At 38.2% G+C, this 18,413-nt stretch overlaps 1 protein-coding gene across 4 annotated transcripts; it reads right to left on the reverse strand.

Moving 5' to 3' along the window:
• Window positions 1-227: 227 nt before the first annotated feature.
• LOC131315706 (UMP-CMP kinase 3-like) lies at window positions 228-16,581 on the reverse strand. 4 transcript variants are annotated; one of them, XM_058344908.1, is made up of 8 exons: window positions 16,548-16,581; window positions 15,453-15,533; window positions 3,248-3,296; window positions 1,955-2,072; window positions 1,670-1,826; window positions 1,422-1,502; window positions 731-841; window positions 228-412 (listed from the first exon to the last, which is right to left on the reverse strand). In XM_058344908.1, exons 2-8 carry the CDS (start codon window positions 15,513-15,515, stop codon window positions 311-313), a joined length of 681 nt encoding a protein of 226 aa, XP_058200891.1. In that variant the 5' UTR covers window positions 15,516-15,533; window positions 16,548-16,581; the 3' UTR covers window positions 228-310. The 4 variants fall into 4 exon arrangements, with proteins under 4 accessions (XP_058200891.1, XP_058200892.1, XP_058200890.1 ...); XM_058344909.1 differs by having other exon boundaries at window positions 731-838; window positions 16,548-16,574; XM_058344907.1 differs by lacking the exon at window positions 16,548-16,581 and adding an exon at window positions 3,692-3,712 and having other exon boundaries at window positions 731-838; window positions 15,453-15,530.
• Between the last annotated feature and the right edge of the window lie 1,832 nt (window positions 16,582-18,413).

Here is an 18,413-nt window from a genome sequence, read left to right on the forward strand (position 1 = left end):
ACGGTGGAGGATTTCAAAGGTTATTTGGATGGGATTCGAAAAGTGAAGGTGTAGTTTGGTGTTCTATCCAACTTTGGTTGGATATCTTCTACGGTATTAGTCCTTTGTAATGTTTTTTTTCCTCTCGATGTACCCCTTCGAGTTTAATAAAAATTCCTTTTGCCGAGCAAAAAACAAAAAATTATCGCAGCTTTTGATGTGTACTCAATTAGATAGGACTGCATAACTTAGGGTAAATACATATTCCAATATAATTAGCTACGAAGCAGAATCACCTCAACACATAGTTTAAGGCCATGCAGTTCCATACTTAAAACTCCTGTGAGTTTTTCCTGCTGATTCCGAGTTTGAGCTTGGAGACGGCTGCCTTGACAGCGTCAAACACTTCTTCAACAGGTTTCTCACCGTTAATCTAAGACAACCAAAGAGGGAGATATGTCAACACACAAGGCCATTTAAAACTAGTGCAGCAACTCGAATTTAAGAAACATTCCATTTCCCGAAATTATGATGATATTATAAAGTAAAAGAGAAGGGGAAAAAAAAACTAAGCAAGCAATTGGTAATAAAACTTTCTGGGAAAAATTAGACGGTATTCATTTTCTCCATTGCCCTTGAGAAGAAAAATAAACAATAGCTTCCTTCTACTTTTCTTTTTTTGCTCCAATTTGATGATCCAAACAAATGCTTAGCTATTAGGAAGAAGAGTTTCAAGAACACAGATATCTACCATTTCAACCATGCCCTTTGATCTGTAGTAGGAAATCACAGGCAGAGTAGATTCACAATAAACTTCAATACGCCTCTTAATGGTTTCACTGTTATCGTCAACTCTTCCCTTCAGATACACAGGAAAAAATGGAGGAGAAAACATCAATTCCAATAAATTAAGAAGAGATGAGGTGGAGAGACAGATCGATCTATTTACAGCCCTGTGTTACGCCAACAAGGGTATTGGTGTCAGATGTGATTGTTTCCGTTGTAATAAAAACACTACGGTACTATATGATTCGACATGTTTAGAAATAGAATCAATGAGTAATCGAAAATGTATCTTATCCTATATTTAAAAATGATCTTACAATACCCACATGCATATCATAGTACCATACTTATCTTACAATTGTATATGTTTAAAGGTGAAACTGATACCATGTCTAAATGTATTTTTAAAAATATATTCTTGTGGTACCCAAATGATTCTTGATGCGCTAAATGAAACTTTTTCTTATCCGATAATGTCATATAGTTGAAAAAGTGAAATTTTTACTCATTTTGTGCAATGACTTCTATATTTCTACCGTTCAAAATTAACTTCATATCATATAAAACTGTTTTTCTTTTAATGTATATTATAATACTTGTTCATGAATCTTACAATATGCAATACGTATGCATCTTGGCAGCTGAAAATAATATACCTGTTTTCTGCCCAAAATGCGTTCTATCATCACCTCTTGAGAACATTCGAGGAATAGTACCAAAACTGGTTCTAGTTTCATCTGCAACAAATATATTGAGGCAAAATATTGTCACTAAGAAGGAAAACTATTACTAGCTTAAATGATGATATAGGAGAACGAGACAATAGTTGTAAAGAATTCCTTGGCTTAGTTAAATAACCAATTAAATGACTCAAAAATTATATTAAAAAAATAAAGGAGCCTACAATTTTCTGAGCAGCGGCAAGATTTTCCATGTTGCGTGGGAAACCATCAATGATAAATTTCTTGTTTGTGCTGTTCTTCATTGCCTCCATCAGAAGCTTGACAACTATGCCAGTGGGCACAAGCTCACCTTTGCTCTTCAAATTCTGGATCATTGTTCTGCAACAAAATTATCAACTGGCGAACATCACTGCTAGAGCAATGCTATACGAAATGTGACCTCCCACAAAAATCAAGGAAACCTCTAGCCCAAATTTGGAATATAAGATAATTTCCCGAAGACATACCCATTTTCAGATCCGGACTTTATTTCTGTGTCAAGAAGATCACCAGTGCTAATATGACAAAACCCCAATTGTTCAACAATCATGGAGCATTGAGTGCCTTTTCCGCTGCCTGGACCACCTGTTACAAGAAGTGAAGATCATAGAGCATGCCTCAATTTTTGTGAAAAAGTAAAACCATTTGCATACTACTTTGGATTAAAGAGTCCATATTGCATGCAGATCTCATTATCTCTGCATCGTAAAAGTGATTGCACAAGCACCTAAATTCTTCTAGATTCTCTTTTCGCTGGCACTTCTCCACTGTATAATCAGATAGCAAGCCCCAAGAGTCAGCATCAGACACCCGATGGGAAGATAGGGATAGTGATCAAGCAAGTTCAAATGACCTAACATGCTGCACATAACTACTGCCATATAGGGAGGCCTTAAAATTACAATTCCGTTCCTTCCGTTGAGATCCAAATGTCGTGATAGCTCCTTCCATTGCACAATCCACCACTAGCACCAGTACCGCCAGCTCAGGCTCCTACACTTCACCAACCCTATCTAATTTGCGAAAAGCTAGCTCCATCCCTCCCTCCTTCCAAACCAACCCTAGAACCCTGAGAGTTTGTTACTCATGTTAGACAATACCATTATTCTGTGTGGCGGAATATTAGTAGCAAGATCCTTCGATCGCCCAAGAACCTCGGAACTCCACTGCCGCGCAACCAAGTCAAACTCTCTCCTAGGAACCTTTCTCCCATCGAGATAAAAAGGTTGCTCCCAACTAAATAGAACTTCTCAAGCATATAAATCTAAAAAGAAACGAAATAAAAGTGTAGGGATGTAAATTTTCAGCTTCTCACAAATCGGCACTGTTGCAAGACCTAACAAATGAGGCACAACAATTGGCCATTCAAAGGTTGCCCGGTGTCTAACAGGTCAATAGTTCAAAGCTATATGAACGGGCCAATCACATGCTGCTGATGCAGATTTAATTACCAAGTCTAGCTAATTAAGTTAAGTCAGCTTGGTGATATAACCCAAAACTATTATCTCTCTGCATATAAATCTTTCTTAAATAAATAATATAATTATCAAATAATAACTGTTTCATTTAAATCATATAAAGAAATAATTACAGAGATAAATTGACAAAAAAGTGAGGTGGGCGGGGGGTTTAGGAATCTACCTTGCCAACTTCAATAGAAACTAGTAAGTAGATGTTTTCTCACCAACTAAACATTTTTGACTCCCAGGAATGAATAGGTATGATAGAAAATGCCGAAAATCAAATGGAAAAATGCTCACCTAAAACAAATATCATCACTTCCTTGTTTGGAAGGGTTGCATTCGAATCCTGCAAAACAAAGGTTGTGTCAACTACTACACAGCCACTTACATAATGCCATTACATGTACATAGTTAAAAAGTAGTAGAAGAAAAAATGCAGTGCGTCCAGTCCACTGAACACACATCTAAAGTGTTTGGCAAAAGGAAACAAACTACATCCCTAACTAAGTGTAAATAAGTGTATCATACCTGACAGGACTTAAAGCTCGATTAGGTTTGGTTGGGTTAAGTGTATGAGATGTCAAACGACTAAACGTCTTAGTATATGGTTGCTCAGGTCATGGTAATCAAGGTGAAACAAAAGACAAGCAGTTGCATTCTAACCGGTATTTTTCAAATAACTTCATACACTAAAAACCATTTCAAGCAATAGGACATTTTCCACATGTAAATGACAACTACCAGTTGAACCGGTTGTTGGACCTGCAATTCCAAAAAAGTAGACCAGACATGCACTGTTTAGAATACTAAAACAATCTAAGTTGTCGAATTTACGCAATGATGAAGTCAAAAGTGACCATGTTTAGAAGTGAACAATGCCCACTACAGGCTGGTCACTCGATCATCTACCTAGCTAGCCTGGCTTCATCCAAATGAGTGTTGTAACAAGCAATTTAACTTTTAATTTTTCCACACATACAATGTTCTAATTGGTAAAAAATGAGGATGTAGCAGAGCCTAACCAATACTACTAACGAAACTTGCCCAAAAAAAACAAATACACAACGAGAGTAGATTCTGCCTAAGATCACATAATGTGAATCCAGAATTTTGGTAGTATTTATTTATTTTGAGCAGATGGTTCAAATTACACAAGCTGGGCTCAGCAAGAAATAGTAGCATTTTAGTGAACATTGATGGATCAGAATAATTATTTGGGTACTTTTTAAGTTAAAATCCTCATCACAAATAAACCATCTAATGCAACTCCACACAACTTATTTACCTTTCTCGTCCCCAAAGTATTGACTGCATCTCATTTGCGGACCCCAAGATAAACATTGAAGACTTTGACGTTTCAATTTTGTACCAATCTAATCTCCATTTCTAAAGCCGTCTGCCTTATCTGTCAAAATAAGGGGCATCCTTGTCATTTCGCCCACCCCAAATTTCGGTCTTATGGAGTATTTAAATTGTCCAGAAGAGAGCTCCAAAATTGCTTGATTACCATTTCTGACACAAACCAAACAGCCTAAAATCTTAACAAAACCAACTGAGTGCAACGGTTATAGTAACAAAATGAAAACCTCCTTAATAGACCAAACCAAAAGTACGAGAAGGCTTTACGGGGGGCCATCTTTGGGCCTTCGATCATTGGAGACATGATCCCCTGTGGCCCCGATCGAGGGCTTTTTTGGGTTGGATTCAGGGAGGCGGAGGATGGCGGGAGCGCTGGCGGCGGCGAGGGCGACGGTGGTGCCGCTGTGGTAGACGACGACGAAGTAGTAACCGGAGGAGGCAGCGATCTCAGCGAGAGTGGGGGAGAAGGTGAGGAGGAAGAGGCCGTAGAGGGTTTGAGGGAGGGTGTGGAGACTGGAGAGACAAGGAGGGGTTGATTAACAGAAATTTGGGTGTATTTGGGTGGTTTTGGACGGCTTAGAGTTATGGTTTTAAACTTTAACATGTGCGAAGTGCTTAATTTTGGGGCATCTTGCACTTTTTGAAATTTTGTCTACATTTAAAAAAAATTCGTGTTTATTGGTAGTTTCTGATTAGTTTTGTGTATTAAAATTTTGAAGATTATCAATGTTCTTCTTGTCGAGCCGAATCAAAAAAATATATATATAACTTTTATCTAAATGTTTTTAAAAATGTTCAAGATTTAACTCAAAAAGTGTCAATTTGGCAATTTTAGGACTTTATCTTAGATATTTTTAAAAATATTTGAATAAAATTTAAAAAAAAATTCTTTTCTAATTCCACTCGTCGAGAATGATCAATAATTCACAAAAATTTAGCACAAAACTAGCAAATGCAAAAAAAAAAGACAATTCAAAAAGCACAAAAAACCGACCCAAAAGACAGCTACCACCAAAAGAGACTAACCCAAAATAACAAACCCCAAATTGAGTATTCCTCTTGAAAAAACCAAAGCAAATACATGCAGGTCCAGCTTTAAGATTCTCATGACCTAAGACAAAATTGTGAGGGGGGAAAATATTTTAAATGGAAGGAAAAAGTGGCCCCTAAGACTTGAACCACGAGTTTATTGGATGGAAAAATTAAGCTTTTTCTTTGGACTATCTTATTTGTTATACAAGCGCTAGATTAAATATATATTACATATCTTGCTATACCTATACGGACACGGGCGGCTCCACTCTAAGGCTTGGGGGGTCAAGTGAACCCACACAAAAAAAAAAAAATAGTTATAATATATGTAAATTTTTTGGATTAATCTTAGCTTGAACCCACAAGTCAAGTGTCACTGAACCCCAACCCAAGTGTCACTGAACACCTAAACCCAAGTGTCATTGAAAATGAACACCCATCCCAAAAAAAAACCCACAAAAAAACCCAAATTTTAGACTACTTAACTTAAATTTCAAATATAAAAAAAATGAAAAAAAAAGTCTCCTAAATTCCTAATTCAGCCCATCCACTACTCCACTTAATGAGAGTTTTTTTTTTTATCAGACCACTTAACGAGAGTTTTTTTTTTTTTGCTCGGCAAAAAGAAGAATTTATTAGCTCGAAAGGGGTACATCCACTACAAGAAAAAGTATGTTTAGTGACGAAAAAGTGGCGACAAAATTTAATTTCGTCGCTAAATGAGTATATTTGGCGACAAAAAAATAAATTTGTCACTGTTTTGATAACTTCCTTGACGAAATTATTTTGTCACCAATTATAACTATTTAGTGACGAAAAAGATATTTTTGTCACCAAAGGCTCCTATTTGGCGACGAAATAAAATTTTCGTCACCAAAAGAGTAAAAAAGGAGACGAAATTATTTTTTGTCACCAAAGATAACTATTCGGTGACGGAAAAAATATTTTGTCGCCAAATGAACCAATTTGGTGACGAAAAATATTTTCGTCTTCTTTTTACGTTTTCAGTGACGAAAAATTTATCCTTTGGTGACGAAATTTATGAATTACGCTTTGTCACCAAGTATATTTCGGGCATAACTCTTTGCTCAGAACTCCGATTGAGATAATCTAAATTGGGTTTGAACAATAACATAAAGAGCTACGACTTTCATGTTTATTAAAATTGCTAATTTTAATGTTTAATAGTTCAAAATGGCGTTCAAAATATATTTTAATGTTCAATGTATGTGTTATATATTAGATGTTTCAAACATATGCTGAAAAGTTTGTGTGGTGTAGTTGGTTAAAGCATGCATGCAAAATGTAGGAGACTCGGGTTCGAAACCCCGCAGGAGCAAAAAAGTGAGATTTTTTTCACATATAAGAATGTCTTTTGTGACGAAAAATTTCGTCACCAATGGATCACCTTTGACGAGCCAAAGGGAATAATTTGTGACGAAATTTTTTGTCATCAAAAAAGCACAATAGGTGACGAAGAAAATTTCGTCACCAAGTCATTTTTCCGTGACGAAATTTTTCGTCACCAAAAAGCACTATAGGTGACAAAAAATAGATTTCGTCACCAGGTAGGAATCCTCGACAACCTTTAGTCGACAAATTTTTTTTCGTCACCTATATTATTTGTGACGAAAAACATACAATTTGCGACGATTTTCATTCGTCACCCAATGCAATTTTTCTTGTAGTGATCGAGAGATCACTCAATAAGCACACACGCTTATAAAGTAGAAAAGCAAGAACCAAAATAAAACATAAACCAGGATAGAAAGAGAAGGATCATCCAACAGAGAATTGGATCGCTTCCACCCTCACAGAGCAACTTACACTTTGACCTTCCTCATTCCATCAAGATACCCTTTAAAGTCCTCTACCGAGTGAACCTTAATATCGAACTTCACTTTAACCCACATTGCAACTCTGGTTTTGATTAGCTCCCCAAGGTCCTCCACTCGCCAAGAAGCATTGTTGAAGACCAGATCATTCCGTACCAACCAAATGGACCAAATTGTAGCATGGAAGGTTGTTTCCCACAAGAATTTCTCTAGATTTTTGAAGCCGGAACCTAGCCACACTGTAAAGAGGTCTAACAGGGAGGCCGGACATACCCAAGTGACATGCCACCAATCCAAAATCAAAGACCACACATCCCAAGAAAATTGACAGTGAAGAAAGAGATGCTCCGGCGTTTCGACGAACAAGGAGCAAAAAGGACACAACACCGATTGGCCCTCATGTATCATATTCCTGGACAGGAGAACCGACTTCGTAGCCACTCTGTCCTGGAGTGCCAGCCATGAAAAAATTTCCACCTTAGGTGGGGAGATGCCCTTCCAAATTGAGCCCAACACTCGATCCTTTGCGAAGCCCGTTTGTTCCCATCTGTTATACATGGATTTGACAGAGAAGCAATTATCAGGAGCCCATTTCCACCTCAACTGATCACGTTTAGAAGGGTTCAGATGCACCGATTGAAGTCTCAAAAGTAAGTCCTCATATTGTGGGACTTCCCAATCCCGAAGCCCTCTCTGGAACAATAGATTCCAACTACCAACTTTGAGATCACTGATCACCATCTCTTTTTGAGTAGAGATGAGGTAGAGGCGAGGAAATTCCTCTTTAAGAGTAGTGTTCCCCAGCCAAACTTGATTCCAGAACAATATCTCCTGCCCCGAGTGGACCTCTAATTGAAACCCTTCCTGAAGGATGGATCCAATACTAGAAGTGGTCTCCCCAACCGAACAGATGTCTTTCCAAATATTGGAAACCTTACCTGAAGAGGGCATTCGAGGTAACCAACATCTTGGTTCCAGATTGTATTTGCATTTGATTACCTTCACCCAGAGGGAGTCATTGTCCTTATGAAATCTCCACCACCACTTGGCCAAGAGAGCATGATTTTGGATCATCAGATTCTTGACCCCTAATCCTCCATACTCTTTCTTTTTGGAAATCACATCCCACTTGACCAGATGTATCTTTCTCTTATCCATTGTATCACCCCAGAAAAATTGCCTCTGGATTTTAGCCAACACCTTGGCAACTGACAACGGCATTTTGAATAAAGACATAAAGTATATAGGCAAACTTCCAAGGGATGAGTTCATCAAGGTAAGTCTACCCCCAGATGAGTTAAACCTTCTACGCCATAAACTTAGCCTTTTTTCCATTCTTTCAACCACCGGATCCCATGTTTTGATTCTATTCGGATTAGCTCCCAACGGTAGCCCCAAGTACTTGATTGGCAAATGATCAATTTTGCAGCCCATAACCATTGCAAGGGAGGTAACATCCTGATGACTCACTCTAATCCCACTCAAGGAACTTTTGGAGAAGTTTATCTTTAACCCTGACATAAGTTGAAAACATCGAAGAATTCTTTTGATATTAGTCAACTCTTCCTTGTCGTTATTGCAGAAAATAATTGTGTCGTCAGCAAATTGGAGATGAGAAACCACGACCCGATTTGATCCATTCGGTCCAATTGAAGCCCCTGTAATGATGTTCAATTCTTTTGCTCTTTCAAGTAAAATGTTAAGCCCTTCAACCACAATATTGAAAAGAAAGGGAGATAGGGGATCCCCCTGTCGAATTCCCTTCTGAATTTGGAATTCCTTTGAAGCAGAACCGTTTATCAATAACGACATAGAAACCGAGGACAGACACTCCTTAATCCAAGCACACCATTTCACCCCGAAGCCCAATTTCGCAAATAAGTCAAGTAAAAATCCCCAATTGACACAATCATAGGCTCTCTCAAAATCAATTTTCAAAATTAAACCTCCCTGAGCGCTGTTTTTCCAACCATGAATAACCTCGTTTGCTATAAGAACACCATCCAAAATTTGCTTGCCCTCAATAAACGCAGCTTGAGATTCACCAATAAGGGAAGGTAAGTGGCGTTTGATTCTATTAGCTAAAACTTTAGCTAGCACCTTATAAACCCAACCTACCATACTTATGGGTCGAAATTCTTTAAAAGACCTGGGGCAATCAACCTTCTGAATTAGAGCTACAAAAGTTGAGTTGATACCTCTAGTGAGCTTGCAATTAGAATGGAACTCAATAAAGAATTGCACCAGCAGCTCCTTGATAAAATCCCACCCTTTTTTGACAAACGAGAAGTTGAAACCATCAGGGCCCGGAGCCTTGATACTGCTGCAGTCCTTCAAAGCCGCAAGAATCTCCCCTTCCTCAAAAAATTTATCCAATTGACTAGAAGTGGCCAGATTTAGAAGTCTAGGAAACGCTCCCCCCAGTAGTGGTCTATGCTTTCTCTCCTCTTTAAAGTTATCACGAAAAAAATCAACAGCTGCAGCCTTTATTTCCAAAGGATCTTCTAGCACTCTGTCATTCACCTTTACCGAGCCCACCATGTTCCTCCGAAACCTATTATTTGCAATAGCTTGGAAGTACCTCGTATTTTTATCCCCCAATTTCATCCAATTCAGCCGTGATTTTTGTTTCCACAGAGTCTCAACCAGTCGAGATAGCCTCCAAAATTCTGTTTTAGCATTACATCTCAAAGCTTTCTCCTCAGAGTTGAGTGTTCTCTCTTCCAACAGAAGATCATATTGATGAATCTTTGTTTCCTTATCTTGTAAAGCCGTGTTGACATCCCCAAATTCCTCTTTGTTCCATACCTTAAGCTGATCTTTGATTGCTCTCAGTTTCTGCAAGATAACATAGCCAGCCCATCCACTCACCTGCGTATTCTCCCATGTTTCCTTAGCAAGAGCCATACATTTCGGATTTGATAGCCATATATCCATGAACTTAAAAGGTCTGGGGCCCCAATCTCTTCCATCATCTATCAGCATAATAGGACAATGATCAGAAATAGGCCTATGTAGCCCCCATTGAAGAACTTTGAAGCTATCCAACCAATGTTGGGAGAGCAAAAATCTATCCAATCTACTAAGGATGGCCTGGTCTTGGTAGTTAGTCCAAGGAAACTTCCTCCCAATCATTGGGATATCTATTACCTCCATAGAATTACAGAAGTCCAAAAAATCCTTCATTCCTCTCTCTAACCTTTGACACCCTTTCCTTTCACTGATAGAAGTAATTTCGTTAAAATCACCCCCCATACACCACGGTACCGAAGAGTTCCTCTTCAATCCTAATAGTTCATCCCACAGGATTCTCCTACTACCCACCTCATTAGGAGCATATACGTTCACCACACAACAAGGGAAAGAGTTATAAATCACACCATGTAAAATAATGAAAGATCTGTGGGAGACAATATTGTCTACTTTGAAAAAATCTTTATTCCAAATGGACAATAGTCCCCCAAAAGTCCCAATAGCATTCGAGGTAGCAAACTCGAAATCTCCACTGCCCCACAATTTCTGGACAGCGATTCTATCAAAACTCTCCAGTTTCGTTTCTTGAATAAACATTAGATCAGGCTTTCTTTTTTTAATAAGCTTAGACACGAATCTTTTTTTAACAAAACTCCCCAAACCCCTAATGTTCCAAGATAAAATCAACATAAGACTAGATAATCCAAAGCAAAAGACACCAGAGGGATAGACAAGCTACCTGCGCGCTTCTCTCTCTAGCACAGCCGAGGACTCCTGAGCCTCCATTTCAATCATCTTGCCCAGAATCACATCATCACTGGGCCGGAAGGTAATACCCAACTGACCTCCCACTGCCATAGTGGCTCTGATCTCCCTGAGGACGACTGAATCGTTTGGATTAGGATCTTCTGAGGAGAAGGATGAAATTGTCTCTTGCTGCTCAGGATTCGGATCATCCTCCCCACTAATACACACCAGATTGGACATTTGTCTGCGTCTCCTCCTTCGGCACCCGGCATCATTAAGGTCCACCAACAGGTTAATGCTCGGAATCTGGGAAACCCTCACCAGCTCAGTTGGAGTTTCAGCCCCATTACCCCCTTGATTATCTTCAGCTTCGGCAAGCATCGCTTCCCGTAATTCCTGACTTCCTGCATCAGAGATGCACCCAACTTGAACTCCTCCATCAGCACCAGTAGAGGTAGATTTAGCCCCAAGAAAATGGCCCACATCATTCACTGGGGTAAGGGGGAACTTGGGCCCAGCAACATTAATAAAGTCCAATACCCCTTGGTGGGCCAAATAATTTTCTTTGGATAAAAGAGTAATGTGGGCCCCAGAGTCCACTTCTGTTCCTCCATTTTCTACCTTTTCCACCGAGTCTTCAACTCTAGATTCAAACAACTCTGAGCTGGCTTGATGGCATGCATTGACAAGCATTAAATGCTCTTCTGCCCCGGTTTGCTTCGAGCCCCCGCCTCCTCCAACAGCTTTACCAGTGGACAAGTCCCATCCTTCACCAACCAAGCTATTTCTATTGGCCACCAGTTTAGTAACGACGTCAGCATCTACTGCCTTCTCTCTGTTGAAACTGAAATTTCTTGTTGCCTTCACCATGGTTTCACCCCCACCATCTTTTGCCATAGCCGAAGGACAGAAAGCTTCAATCTCATCTGGAGAGACGAAAGATGAAGTTTCTGAGATTTTTACATCATAACTCACACCTTGAACCTCAATATTGATCCACGAATCAATAGGAATGGTTTCCTCCGAGGCTACCAAAACTTTCCCTTCTGCAAAGGAGAGTTCTTTGAGTGTTGAATCATCTAACATAATGAAAGAACCATACAACTCCGCTATCAACTTAAAAGTTACGGCATTCCAGATATTTAATGGGACTCCTTTACAACTTAACCAAACGAATCTCTCTAGGCATGCTGGTTCACCACTCCATGGTTTCACACTAACAAACCACATCTTCATCCATGGATTCTGAATCATCTCGTCCCTCAACTCCTGGTTCTGAAATGTAATCAGAACAGACCTTCCACCCAGAGATCTAAACTGGGCCACACGATCCGTTTCCAGGCTGAAGCTCACTTTTAGCTTGATCATGGGCACCACCCTGTTCAGCACTGCTACTACACTCCTGTGGAGCCATCCATTTCCACTCGGTTTGATCTTTAAGGAGCTCTTCGAGATAGCCCTTGCTTTTGAAGATTCTCCCTTTAGAACTTGGGCAAAAGACTTGTTAATTCCAGCAGCTCTGTCAAAAGGCTCGCCCCTTCTGTTCAACAGACCCACCTCTCTTCTATTCATCTGATCCACCTTTTTACCATGTCTCTGTATTGGGTTCTCATCCTGAAATATGCCTGCCTCATTCATCGGGGTAGTCCTGAGATGTTTCACCCTGGGCTTCTCTTCATTGAAGCCAAAGCTTGCCTCTTTAACAAAGAGCTTCTCATTATCCACCCAGACACCATTCAATCTGGAGACCGCCATACTAGCTGCTGCGTAGCAGTCGAACCTGACAAAACCGAATTTATTGCCTGTATGCTTGCTTCTCTTCCGCGGTATAAATGCATCCTTAACTTCCCCAAACTTGCTAAAGGCACACCTTAACCAGGACAGGTCTTTGTAGTCGGGTATGTTGTCCACAAACAGAGTGAAGGTACCCTGACTTCTAACCCTGTTCGTTTTCAACCCTCTGTGATTTCTAATCACCGGTATCCATCCCCCATGATCCTCTCCAGCCTGACCATTAGTTGGCACTCGTTCCCTCATCACATCCTCACCAACTCTCTCTCTCTCTCTCTGTCTCATCACATCCTCAGCTCTCTCTCCAAAAATGCGTGAGATCCTGCACATCCAGGGGGGCCAATGCAGCAACCAGATCGGGGCCAAGTTCTGGGAGGTGGTGTGCGCCGAGCACTTAACGAGAGTTGAACCTATAGAAATTGAAAAGGCTCTCTGGCTCTGGGAAACGACGGTCGACGGAACGGGTATTGTGAACGAGGAAGGACGAATTCCACTGGTTCAGTTCTTCGCCTCTCTCCCTCTCCCTCTTGACAATTTTTCTCTAAACCCTATAGTTAGTAAGTTTTGTATTTTTAATTTCTATTTGGATTTAATTGATTTCCCTTCCAATTGTTCAGGGTTTAGAGCTCCAACTTTGAAGAATATGAATAAAGATTGAGTATTTGATACCGTTGATAATGAGGCTATCTACAACGGTTTTAAAATATGAAAACTCGTCGTGGACAATTGTAAAAATATTTTTTATACTTTGATGTTTTTTATGGCATTATGAATGGATAAATTTTTGTCTATATATCGTTGTGATTTTTAGAGGTAATATAATGTATATATTCTTGAACCCCTTAGAAGAATTCCTGGAGCCGCCACTGGAATACGGAACCCTAATTTTGAGCCAAAATTCGGGGGCTTAAGTCAGCGATTTTATCCGGATTAGCTCAAAGCCGACCTGAATTGTATATTTTCGTCCACTAGATAATGATTCTTCAACATTAGATAATCTTACACTTGAATGAATTCGAGTTACAGTTGGAAGAGAAAAAGCTTGGGGTGGTTTTGGATTAGAAAGTATATATAAAGGTTGTTTTTTTGTTTCTTTTTATTCAAAAAATATCATATTTGTTAGTTTTGTGTCAAAATTTTGTGAATTATTGATTCATCTCGACAAGAAAAATTAAAAAATTTAAAATATGATCGATCCTCTTAATTTTTTAAACAAGATAATATATAATAAGTCAAATAATCCTCTCAAGTTGTATTAATCGCATACTGGTACGTCCCAATAGGAAGTCGCACATATGTTTTCCACCCCACAATTGAAGAGTTGAATTCAGTAGAGTAATACGCCACCTTAACTTTGTTCATATTCTTTCCAGTCTTATCTAGTAGTATATCTCTATTTGAGAGTGTGGATGTGACACATGTATACGCCACCTTAACTTTGTAATTTATTTTCAATTTTTTTGTACTTTATGAAAGAATTTTGGATGGACTCATCGTCAATTTTACCAATTTGGTTCTCTAAAAATGTTTTTAGAAAATTGGACCAAAAGAAAATTTCGAGACTAAATCTCTAAAAAAGACGATGAACCGTCCAAGATTTGTTCATAAAGTACAAAAAGTCGAAAAGAAGAGAAAATAAATTATAAATCTCCCATCAAAATGTCACATTCACACTCTTAAATAAAATTATAGAAGAGGGTTAGAGATGCTCTTAAAGCACTAGTTAAGCCACAAATAGTGTTAAGAAGATAAATCCCGAGGGGCTCGCCAAGTGGATATGAGAAATCAATAAGTATGCATGTTCGAATTTTATGAAGGCCAATCATCCCAAATTTTGGGGTCATTAAGATATTATGCCCGGTCGTTACTTTAAGAGTCCCAGAATTACTAGAAGCGCGCGCAAACTAGCTCGGACATTTGATCATAAAAAAAGTTACAAGTTTTAGGGAACATATTAGTATATATATTACACAGTCCATACACCTTCACATTTTCTGTTTTATGTTAAGCTCAGTTTGGATGACAGAAATTTTGAGATGGAATGGGAATGTGATGCCTAACTTGCAGGATTTCCACGTTTGGAAGGGACATGAATAGGAATGAGATTCCATACTTTACGGATTCCCACGTTTGGGAGAGTCGGGGATATGATTGTTTCCTGATGACACATCCAACCAAGAATCACATTTCCAGATTGAGTGGGGATTTAATTCCTCCCTTACTCCATGGGAATCCTTGATCCCTGCCTCAATCAATAAAAAGAGGTAATGTTGACCTAAATAAATTTCCAAAATAATTAATCCTGCAAAAGATTACTGAATTGCTCCAAATACCAAAATATAATTACTCTAGGCATTGTATTCCTGGGAATTTGATTCCCAGTAATCGCATTCATATTCCTACTCAATAAAATTTCTGAAAATTTGATTCCTAGTAATCATATTCCCATTCATACTGAGGATTTCGGACATCCAAACACAACCTTATTGTCAATCTCGTGCTATTTCCAGTATGGATGGTTACCTGCTAGGACTTAGGAGTAAATGCACCAAAGGAAATTCCCTTTTTTTTTTGGGGGGGTACTCCATCAAAGGAAAGATTAGTTAGCATTAACATGGTAATTAACCAAGTAACAATTACCACGCATAGGCATGAGAGAGAGAAGATATATATAGGCATGTTGACAGCTTTGGATGCAGCTAGAGAGTTATAAGGTTGAATAGATATCTTCATACAAGAAGAAACGAATAAAAGATGACGCTAACCTCATTTGGAGTGACATTGACACCAACCAAGTTCGGATTGGCTTCTGTTTCAATGGTTCCCATGCCTATCACTGTTGCTGTCTGTCAAAATAATATAAGGAATTACTACTAAACTCAATTGGGTCTCGTTAATTACCCAAAAAAATCTCACTCAAAATTCAAACCAAACAAGATTGAATCTTACCTAGTTTGATCTACGATCCTAGTTAGTTTTTAAGAACATCGTCCATGGCCTTGCGCCAAAGTATCAACAAGATCTAATTGTGTCAGCTGTGCCGTATCACATACCATACCGTACAATTAAGTGAATCGATGTCATTTAGCTCCGGCACTGGGCAGAAGCCAGAGAGCTGAGCCACCGCTTTGAGAAGGGCCACACACAAAAAAAAAAAGTTTAACACGTACGTATATTTACTAGACCCAGTATTATATTTAGGGGTTTGAATGGTAGGAAAAAGAACTAAATAGAAGGGTAAATTTTACTTTAATAAATCTCTTCCATTGTTTTGTTGGTTTAAGAGAGGATTAAATTAAAAAAAAAGCAAGCTTTAAGAGGAAGGAGAGGAAAAAGAACTAAATAGAAGGGTAAATTTTACTTTAATAAATCTCTTCCATTGTTTTGTTGGTTTAAGAGAGGATAAAATTAAAATAAAAGCAAGCTTTAAGAGGAAGGAGAGGAAAAAGTAGCAAACAAAAGCATTAAGCATAGTGAAAATTTTCACACTCTTTTCTCTCTCTCTCTCTCTCTTTTTTCATTAATGTTTTGAAAACCGGCCAGTCCGATTTGTTGAAACATCGACTGATCAAGTATCCAGTCTGGATATCTCTCAAAAACCGTTTGGAGCTAGAACCCGTATAGCTGATCAATCACGTCACGGTACGGTCCAACTGTAGTCCAACTGCGATTCAGCTACAGTTGAACCGTACCGAAGTTAAAACCAATGGTGCATCTGTGTTTAGGCATCTTAATCGATCCCACATGAAAAATAGGAGTAACAAACACAGAGAGCTATACGAACACAGAGCGAGGAGGCAGAAAGCATGAGAGAGACGACGGACAGAAGGAAAGAGAGGAGAGAGAGACAGAGAGCTTACCTGTTTTTCTTATCTTTGACAGAGACGCCGGTCGCTGCTAAGCTTTGCTGCATTTATAGATGGAGTAATGACATGAGGGCTGATTTCCTATTATTCTTACGGGTAATTTCCTAAAATAAGTTCGAGCTTTTTCATAAACAAAAAAAAGCCTAACTAATTTAAAAAAAAAAATTCAGGCTACTTTTGATAAATAACTTGACTTTTTACCACTTTTGTTTAATTCATTTTCTTTACAAACTTTTAAAACTGATTAGTGCTTGTTGAATACTACATGTGTACCAGATTTTGTGTGTCAAAGTTTTTACTCTGAAAGTTGAGTGAATAATTATTTCAAAGTAAATAAGAAACCTTTCCTTTAAAAACAGTGTAAATAGGTAAGCTTGAGATCTTATCATTGTTACTATTTTAAAAACATAACCATAGTTAAGTAAAGTAGGTTTCATGAGTTAATATCAACCAATAAGATGGTAGGTAATGTTCATTCTCTTTTTAGGTGGGTAAGCAAAATTGAAAGGAGGAAAAATTATTCTATACATCTGGAACATCACCACGTGGTGTCTTAAACTCATTCTCCACACTTATGTCTTTCAGGGAATGAAATGGGAATAATGCTAAAATAGAATGGGATTACTCCTACTCTTGGTTTTACACGATTTCAACGTAACTCTCCTCAATAAAGTGTATCCCATATACTGACTTCAGAGTTTACTCCTCAACATCCACTTCGCTCCGTTTTATGTTTGGCTCGGTTTCTATTATAATTTCAGTGTCTATTTGCCGTTGAATTTCATATTGTTTTGAGTGTCGGGAAACTACATGGTTCATGAATTCAATTTACTGCACAGAAGAGAACTTGAAGGGCGTTGTATCTTGGAGAAGGAATACCATTCAACCCAGTGCAGGAGGGGGTATATCGTTTCTTAGGAGAGCGCTATCACGTGCTTCGATCACCCCACAGGCTATTCTTTTTCTTTCTCTATCTATTTATTTTGCGAATTTGTTTGATGCATATTATTTAGAATTATTATTCTTTTAGAAATTCCTATTGCATATAATTTCTCCAACACAAAATTGTTTTGGACGGCCCAAATTTAGAGATTAAAAAATAGAAAATTTAGTATAAAAACAATATAGTCACGATTCAAGATTAAAAAAAATGTTTTGTTCATAAAAAAAATGAATGTCGTTTCCATTCCATGGAAAAAAGTGGGGTTGCTTCATGCATTTTTCTATTCCAAGAGATCAACAATACATAAAAGATGAATAGATACACTAAAAATACATCAAAGATGAACATATACACCAAAGATAAATAGAAAACCAACAAATACACAAAAGATTGATGAACATAAAACCAACAGACACCCCAAATATGAACAGATACACCGGCCAACTCTTCAGTAAACGCTGGTCAATGTCGTTCAATGATGGTCAAGGGTCAACGGTCAATAGTCAAAAGGTCAATGATCAGAGGATAGTCTTGTTATTTCATCGACCTTAGACCTTAAATCTTATCTATTAATGGACCAAACAATGGATGAAAAAAGAAGATGAACCTTAACTTGAATTGGGCGATTCCATTTGGACTTAGGACCAATTTGCTGTTTTTTGAAATGGTTCACAAGTTAAGGTGAAATAAATTTAGAATTTTCTCTAACATTTAATTTGATTTTCTAAAAAAAAATCAACAACAATCTAAAATAAGAGATACTTACTCTACTATTTTAGCATGTAATTAAATGTCTACCCTATTCACAAATACTTTCCAATTTCTTTTGCATTCTCATTGGAAAGTAATACATCTTATTCAAATTGTAAAACATTTTTCTTTTAATTAGGAATCTCATTCAAGTCAAAATAATATTT

Source organism: Rhododendron vialii, chromosome 2a, assembly GCF_030253575.1.
Source record: "Rhododendron vialii isolate Sample 1 chromosome 2a, ASM3025357v1".
NCBI lineage: Eukaryota > Viridiplantae > Streptophyta > Magnoliopsida > Ericales > Ericaceae > Rhododendron > Rhododendron vialii.

Excerpts from the sequence above, each read along its gene's own strand:
- LOC131315706 (XM_058344906.1), bottom strand. The coding sequence starts at position 15,515 with ATGGGAACCATTGAAACAGAAGCCAATCCGAACTTGGTTGGTGTCAAT. Across the intron at positions 3,297-3,691 it reads TCCAACAACCGGTTCAACTG|GATTCGAATGCAACCCTTCC; the intron begins GTAGTTGTCATT and ends TTTGTTTTGCAG. Across the intron at positions 1,503-1,669 it reads TTGCCGCTGCTCAGAAAATT|ATGAAACTAGAACCAGTTTT; the intron begins GTAGGCTCCTTT and ends TATTTGTTGCAG.